General features: G+C 38.1%; 1 protein-coding gene across 1 annotated transcript in view; it reads right to left on the bottom strand.

Annotated features, from left to right (window-relative positions):
* The window catches only part of LOC107592873 (G-protein coupled receptor family C group 6 member A-like), an 8,973-nt gene extending 1,480 nt beyond the window's left edge, over positions 1 to 7,493 (bottom strand). The window contains exons 1-5 of the mRNA XM_016282451.1: positions 7,290 to 7,493; positions 5,351 to 5,639; positions 4,463 to 5,194; positions 4,198 to 4,318; positions 2,450 to 3,388 (exon numbers count right to left, since the gene is read on the bottom strand). Of these exons, the coding sequence (XP_016137937.1) occupies positions 2,450 to 3,388; positions 4,198 to 4,318; positions 4,463 to 5,194; positions 5,351 to 5,639; positions 7,290 to 7,486 (2,278 nt within the window). The 5' untranslated portion in view covers positions 7,487 to 7,493. The remainder of the gene's footprint in view (positions 1 to 2,449; positions 3,389 to 4,197; positions 4,319 to 4,462; positions 5,195 to 5,350; positions 5,640 to 7,289) is intronic.
* Positions 7,494 to 8,634: the final 1,141 nt, after the last annotated feature.

The following is an 8,634-nucleotide window of genomic DNA, read 5'->3' as shown; positions in this document are numbered from 1 at the left end:
CAATCTCTTCTCTTCCCTGTCATTATCCTTACACGGGTTAACGCAGTAAGCACAGTGAAGGCTTCCGTGTTCTACGTCCGATCACCGGCTCATTATTGGCCAAAGCTGCACATGTGAGCAGCGCGACCCATGCGTGTGATGTTGATGACGGAGCCATCCAATAATGAGCCGACGTTCTGACGTAGAACCTGGAAGCGCTGGACGTAAACAACGTATGAGAATGACACAGAAGAGAAGAGGTTGTTGAATAAAGTCATTATTTTTGTTTTGTTTTTGCACACAAAAATTATTCTTGTCGCTTCATAACAATATTGTAGAACCACTGTAGTCACGTTGACTGTTTTAACAATATATAAAATATAAAAACTCTTTAAATATAAAAAACATACTTAATCTTTGAGTCAGAACAGCCAGCATTGTAGTCTACTCTCCCAGGATCAGGAAACGGTCCTCCATAAAATGTGCTGCCCACATCTGAATATTTGGCTTGAAGTGTTCAGGAACAATATTGTAAATACAACTTAACCACTGATTTCTAGTCGTGTCCATTTTTGGAAGGCCAAACAAAGTAGTTTCGCTTTCACAACGAGGACAGCGTAGACCAGGAGACCAGGACAACTAGATGAGCCCCAGATACAGATCCCCTGTAAAGACCTTGTCTCAGACGACCACCGGGACAAGACCACAGGAACCAGATGAGTCCTCTGCACAATGTGACATTGCTGCAGCCTGGAATTGAACTGCTGGTTTCGTCTGGTCAGAGGAGAACTGGCCCCCCGACTGAGCCTGGTTTCTCCCAAGTTTTTTTCTCCATTCTGTCACCGATGGAGTTTTGGTTCCTTGCCGCTGTCACCTCTGGCTTGCTTAGTTGGGGACACTTCATTTCCAGTGATATCGTTGACTTGATTGCAAAGATACTATTTAAACTGAACTGAGCTGGATGATGACATCACTGAATTGAATGATGAACTGTCTTTAACTGAAAAATGAGTGTTTACTATTGTCATTTTGCATTATTGACACACTATTTTCCTAATTAATGCAGTTCAGTTGCTTTGACACAATCTGTATTGTTAAAAGCGCTATATAAATAAAGGTGACTTGACTTGACTTGACAAAGAAACACAGCGTCCACCACATGAGACGACCCCGGGCTGGACTCCGTTTCGTCCACGGTGAAAGCCGATCCGGCGAGCCACAGCGCAAAGTTGTAGTATTCCTCAGCAACCAGCACAGATCAGTTCCAGGCATGACGGAGCAGATATCGTTATCTTTCTATCGTTATCCAAACAAAGTAGTTTCGCATTCACAACAAATCACACAGTGCCTTCACGACATGACGGTGGCAACAATACTACAGCGAGAATAAAAGTTACGCCTTCTTTCTTTGCGTGGACATTTGGGCGGCGTTATGCAAATCTTCCCACATAGTGATGTAGATATGTGGGGGCATGTTAGAACGAGCCATTTTGGGTAGGTGTGGCTGACTCTTAACTTTTATAAAGAATATCTCTTTGGATTTGAGACTTTAGTCTTTGCAACTTTACAGATCTTCTTTATGCACCAAGAGCTTGTAACACTCCAAAGAGAAAGGAAAAATTGAAATCGCATCATATGACCCCTTTAATAAATGAAGTGATAGTAATAACAGTTGCAGAGCTCTGATTCTCTTTTAGGATCTGATGCTTTTGTTCTCTCCCCTTAATACTTTTGTATTAGCACAGTGACACAAGAACCCATATTCAGCTATAGCTGCTGACTGGCATTCTGACATCAATGATAGAGAGGGGATTGCCTTCCCCTTCCTGTTCTTGCCTGATTGACAGGTTCTGTGCAGGCAGCTGAAGCTATGCACCACAACAATGTATTAATGTAATCGCTGGATCTCACGACGACCTCCTCAAGCCATATGTGTAGTCAAGAAAGGGCATTGTCTTTTATTGGAGAGTTTACCTTTATTCATGTCCAAATGCTACTCAGATTATATTGCAACAAAAAAGACATTACATTTAACATATTACATACAAGTTGCTCATAATTAAGCAATAAAACACAAACAAGAGTGCTGTGTTGTGAGTGTTATGTAATTCATAATGTTTGCTTTTATGTCTTATGAATGCATTATTAACCTTCACCAACATAAGTAATGCAATAACATTAATATTACAATCCTAGGAAGTTGCAGGTATATTGTTTTTCTTGCCAGTTTACTAATTAATATTTACAAAAATAATAATAATGTCAGCAGTAATCCACTAGTTCTTTTAAGTTATGTTAAATAAATTTAGATTTGTCATGAAATAAACCTTTTAACATTAATGTGTGTACACTTATTAAATGGATTTGCTCCTAGTTCTTTTCCGTAATGTCTGGTAAGGGAATTCTAAATTAATTGAACCCAAACCAGTATCAACTGAGTTAATGGTATGTTGTGACCCCATTATAAAACCAGGTTCCAGTGTTATCTCTGGGATCACGTCAACTGAGTCGATGTGATTATTGGCTCTTGCAATATATGCCTCTCGAGTAAGCTGTTCTTTCTTCTTACAGAGAGCCATGTACCATTTAGGTGCAAAGTGACATAAAATAACTCCATAACATGACACCAAGATGGCAGCTGCTTGAATTGAATAGCGCTCATTGACCTTAGCAATGTATACAGGGGTGAAACAGACCCACACAAAAAGATAAATTAGCATGCTTAGGATGATGTGTCCAGTCACATTGAAAGCCTGAGGTGCCTTTCTCCCTTTGAAGGCCATCAAAAAGCAGACAAATGCTAGCAGTGCAATATAGCAAAGCATGATGCCAAATCCAATTCCAGAACCTTCATTGCACTGTACGGTAATTATCATGCTTTGGTCAGATTGAAATGCCTCTACAGCTGGAGAATCAAATATCAACCACAAGATGCAGATGAGGACTTGAATGAGAGTACCACAGGTTATGATGACAGGGGGCTTGTAAAACCTTTTAGCTTGCTCCTGGCGATATGGCGGAAGAAAGGATACAAAGGTGCGTAGAGCTTTAACCAAAATACATGAAACTGTGAGAGAGAACCCTAAGGCATACAAGATCTGTCGACCCCTGCAAATGTGAACATTGGGTTTGCCAATGAACAATATGACACTAGTATAGCTGAGTGCTAACCCTACCATCATTACAAAACATAGGGTTCCCCCTGCCTGTTTCATGACTGGTTTTCCATAAAAGACCAATAAGATGATAAGGGTGAACAACAACAACAGATAACCTATTGCAGTAAATGTAAGTAGAACTATAGCATGGGACCCATCCCATTTCCAGTAGTCCTCTTCCTTTGGCTTACAGGAATTCCATCCTTTCAAAGACCAGGTATCATTTTCACAAGGAAGACAATTCGGTAAGTCTAAAAGAAAGACAAAATTGATTTGAAGGTATATTTCAATCAAAAAAAGTTTTAAATATCTCATAATATGTACAGTATGTTCCCTTAAAAAACATTAAACAAGTTACGCAACTGAATTCTTGGCTCTACTGACATATGTGGTTGAAACATAAAATATCATTCATTTCAGTACATTTTTACATCAGTTGTGCATTTACTGGCTCGAATTCTAATTTCTAGTGAAAAATTAAACAAGATAAAAACTCCACCTTTTAACAATACCATATTCTTACAATTGATTACTTACTTGTTCCATTGGAGTAAGTACCCTCTAAACATTGTGTGCAATTATGGCAGCATGATGTTTTGAGGAGTTTCTTAGCTGTACCAGGAGGGCAAATAGCAGAGCACATGGAAACAGGAACCTAGAATAACATGCATGGAAGCGTGGTTAATACATAGTCCTTATATGCAATATGTAATAATACCCTGTTGAAAAGACCAGGAATAATGTTTTCAAGCTGATGTACTGGGTGGCTTATCCAACAAGATACCCCGAAAACCCTTTGGTTAACCCAAAAAAACCATGCTGGTTGAAGTATCTTTTGTTGGTGATCAACATACTGTGCTTGGATCAGCATGGAAATGTGTGCTGGTCCTTTCAGGAGGGTATGCACCTTTTTATGATTTTATGTGATTCAATATATAGCTGATGAGTTCTATAGTTATTCTCACCGTATTGCTTGGATTACTCCATATTATGGGTGCCTTAATGTGAACTTCTCCTTTTGTCAGATTGTAATTTCCAACAACAACAAAGCGTCTCTGACCACTTGCCTCTTGTGGTTGCCAGTTTATTAGATCGTATCCGTTTATGAAATTTCCAGATGCATTAAAATAGAACGTTTGATTTTCCATAGTAAAATTTATTTTTTTCAGTTCCTTGAGGAGCTTTCCAAAAGAAAATATGTATATAAAGTAAAATTCCAAGTTTTGCAATAATGTATATAGAAATTATATCAAGATCACTTGCTTCTGTGTTATGCATGTTAGTATAAAGCTATCTCCAAAATTGGACGTAAACAGTTTACTTACCTTCCATGGTGGAAAATCCCGTTCTCCAGGGCAATCAGTTTCATTGCAGTTTAGAAGATGTTTCAAAGCATGAGCAATGGACCATACAGCTAATCTTTCGCCGTAGGTCATGCTGATGTCAACAGCTTCTGTTAGAAAACCAGCATCTTTCCCTAACTGCTTATACTCTTCAAGAAAGAGGTTTACAGAGCCCGGAGAAAGAGTCAACTGCTGCAAAAACTCCTTAAAACCGGGATTGGGACCAGTGATGAAAGTGAACCCAAAAATGTCACCTACTTGGTTGATTCCCTCCATTTGAGATATATTTCGTGACATTGACCAAGCATCACTTGCGATCCAAGTACGCGAGATGTTCTGCCGAATCATCTCCTTAAACAGTTTAGAGACCAGCTCTTCCTTTAAGATAAGGACCACAACTTTAGCTTCGGATAAGCGGATTGTTTCTGCCACCTCTTGGATCCTTTTGTCGATTTCATTGTGTGCTAGGTAATGAGGCAACACTTCTTTGAAAGCATGACAGATATCTGCAACTTCTGAATCAGCTAAGAAACTTTGTAAGGCATTTTTCCCATAGTCATCATCCCCATAGACTACGCCAACCCAGTCCCAGTGAAAGTATTTCATGAAATTAACCAGAGCTTTGGTTTGGTGAACATCACTGGGTATTGTGCGCAGGAATGCTGGGTATCGCACCCTATCACCAAGTGTTTGTGCAGATGATGTTGTGCTTATCTGTTTTGAGAGAGAGAGAAAAAAAGGTAAGACATATTTATTGTTGATGTTTTTTTGCAGCTGTCGCTACAAAACTGAGATTCATCAAGAATCGATTTTGACTCCCTGAATCAAATTACCTAAAGATTCACCCTAAATGAACATAACGTTACTAACCTGTGGGACCATGTATAGACTCAGAAGCCGAGCCACTGCCAGAGAGTCTTCTGAGAAACGTGCTCCAATGATTGCTTTTACATTAGGCCTTTCAAGCAACTCACATTGGACAGGCAGTGTGCCATTCACAGCGAGAAGCTGCTCGGTGCTCTGAATGGCCTTTGATGCATCAGAGCAAGTGTCACAGATGTAGTAGCCCAGTCGCACACCGGGGAGGAAGCTGGAGTTATTGATCGTTTCAATAGTATGCACGACAGCTAGAGTCCTTACAAGCGAAATGAGATTTAATCTACAAAGAAAATGAGGGAAATCTTGATTAGAAATTAAAACAATAGCATATTCAACTTTCTAATCTAAGAAATAGATTCTTACTATTTTTTTGTATATCTTGTGTACTGCACACATACCAGCTTCATCACTGTGTCTGTCACGCGACTCTGTTCCCCTTTTGGGCTCTGTCTTTACATTTATTTTGAAAGATGAATCTTGCGATTATGGTGGTGGGGGGGGTTGCGTTACATTTCCGACGAGAGCTTGCGGTGTTCGGCCAATCACAATGCACTGGGTCAGCTGGCCAATCAGAGCAGACTGCGCTTGTCGGAAAGAGGGACTTTGTAGAAAACGAAGCGTTTGAGAGAGGCGGGGCATAGAGGACTTACAATAATGTACAATATTTAAAAAATAATGTGTTTTTTGAACATTAAAGCATGTCAACATATTCTGTTACACCAAATACACAAAATAATGATCTTTAAAAAAGCATCATATGACCCCTTTAACCTAGTTTTGTACAGTTTATAACAATCACTCCACGAACAATTAATAGGGCTTAATATTGACTGATTTTCAGATTTGATTTGACTCTAATTTACTAGTTCTCAGTTAAGCTGATATAAATGTGCTTATTCTAGCTGTTCTTTTACATTAAAATATCCTAGTTGCAATGTCAATAGGCCTGTTGTATATTGCCTGTTTGCTACGATGAACAGCAGTAACAATTGTGACAATAACACATTTAAGGTTCATTTTATTTACACTTTTGTAAATGTCAGAATTTATTATTATAATTAATATTCATTACGGGTTAACATATAAAAACAAATACACCCAATGTAAGCGTACAGAGGAGGTGAAGGAATATGTGTATATATACGTATATACAGTATATACAGAGTGGTGGCATATTTAAGAGGTTTCAGTTGTTTTGTTGAATTGACCATTACAATACCCATGAAGCGAACTATTGCTGGAACTACCTGCGATGGAAAGAATCTGCTGGAACATTGAAAATGATGGACTGGCCCAAAGTCTGGACCTCAACCCCATCGAGCAAATTTGGGGCGAGTTGGAAAATAAACTGGACAGATCTATTGTACATTCAAAGGAAAGCCGTTGGCTTGAGTTGCAGAAGGCATGGGATAACATAGTGTTGAAGTTTTTAGGAAAAATACTGACACTATGCTAGATAGACGTGCTGCTGTAATTGCTGCAAAAGGTGGACATACTAAGTATTTAAGTTAAAAGTGGATAAAAACAGTACGACTCCATCTGATATTTGTTGTGCTCAGAGCAACCATCTGCATGTTTCATCCCAGTTTAATAATACTAATGATTAAATTAGCAATAATTATTCATTATATTATATCTTATTATTGAATTTAAACCATAGTATTATTGTTAATTACATAAATCAAGTGGCATTTGGTGTACTGTACAGTATTATTAACATTATTAACAAATAAGCTTGCAGCAAAGGTACTTGTTGGGTTACAGATTTTTAGTTACTACATTCCAACAAGTAACATTTTCCAACAAATAAAATGTACATTTAAATGATGGAAAATCAATACTCAGAGTATTCTAGGTTGCATGGTAACACACACAAGCACAAATGTCTGTACATATATATATATATATATATATATAAAAAAAAACTCACTGTGTGCAGTTGTATTTTTCGGGACGTTCTCGCACATGTAGTGTCTGCACTTTAGAATGGCAGGAACTGAGCACTCCTATCCGTATATCCCCATCTGCCCAGGCCCCACATATGCCTGGTGAGTATTCGCAGGCAGACCCAAAACCGGCCAAAATAAGAAAACCCATTAAGGGCCAGTAAAAGTCTGGTAGAAACATGATACAATTTGACAGAGCACACCTGTAAACCTAGAGATCTGTTCCCCTTGACAGCAAGGGAAAATGCATAAGTAATCTGACAGTCATTCTGGTTTAAGTAAGAGAAGCATGCAAGGAGGCTGGCTCATTCTAAATGAGTACACAAAAAGGTGTCAAACAATTGTGTCACTGGATCAACTCCAAATGCCAGCCGAACATACCTTTATTCTAAATCATTCCCCCACAGACCTGCTCTGTAAAATTCCAAAAATTCACATTACGTTCCGCTGAGAGCTGAAATTTGAACCAGTTGTAATTTGCTCAGAAAAGAAAAGCGTGGAAATCCCACATGCGTGTTTGTGTGTATTGACAATGTGTGTGTATGAGCTAATGCTGCTGTAGAATTCTTGTGTGAATGAAATATGAAGAAGAGCACCCACATTAATTATAAAAATTGAGAAAGTTCTGTCACATTTTGCTGGCCAGCACTCACAAAGACGTAGCAGAATAAATTAATAGACTTATAACTATCCAAAAATGATCAGATCACAGGAACACACAGCGTGAACACCAATCAAACAATATATTAATGAGAACCGACCAAAATTACTCAAACACAGGCATTATATTTACAAGGTACCAACAAAGGAAACAAGAGACACAGGTGAAATGAATCAATAACAAAGGGGAGCCAGATCAGTAGCTATGATAAACAATGAGAAGCAGGGACATGGGGAACAAAGGATACTAGTTCAAATTAAACATATATATTTTTTAAAAATATTTAATAAAAGCTTAAACATTTGCCATTTACAGATAATTCCATAAATCATTTGTAAATTGTCGTTAGTTGAAATGTAGTTGTCTATTATTAATTGGTCTAATGTTAATAATGGAGTGGCTAACTAATAAAAAATCATGGCAGTCTGTCGTGGATCACAGCAGTAATATAATCGAAATAAATAAAATGCAAGTAGAAATGCAACATAAGTTTATTACAACATTTTAAATATACAAATCATGCTTGTGAGAATATGACACTGAGTTCATTACCTAATGAAAGGTTCCTTTTTTAATTTTCAAATTCTAATTTGTTTCGAATTTTGTATAACTAGTTTGACCTGGCAGGTGGGGCTTTTGTGTTAACAATGGTTGACCTAGCTTCAAGA

The sequence above is a fragment of the Sinocyclocheilus grahami genome, unplaced genomic scaffold, assembly GCF_001515645.1.
Source record: "Sinocyclocheilus grahami isolate Dianchi unplaced genomic scaffold, SAMN03320097.WGS_v1.1 scaffold160.1, whole genome shotgun sequence".
NCBI classification, from domain to species: Eukaryota; Metazoa; Chordata; class Actinopteri; order Cypriniformes; family Cyprinidae; genus Sinocyclocheilus; species Sinocyclocheilus grahami.
Note: the sequence above shows the minus strand (reverse complement) of the source record. Positions and strands in the feature narration are given on the sequence as shown.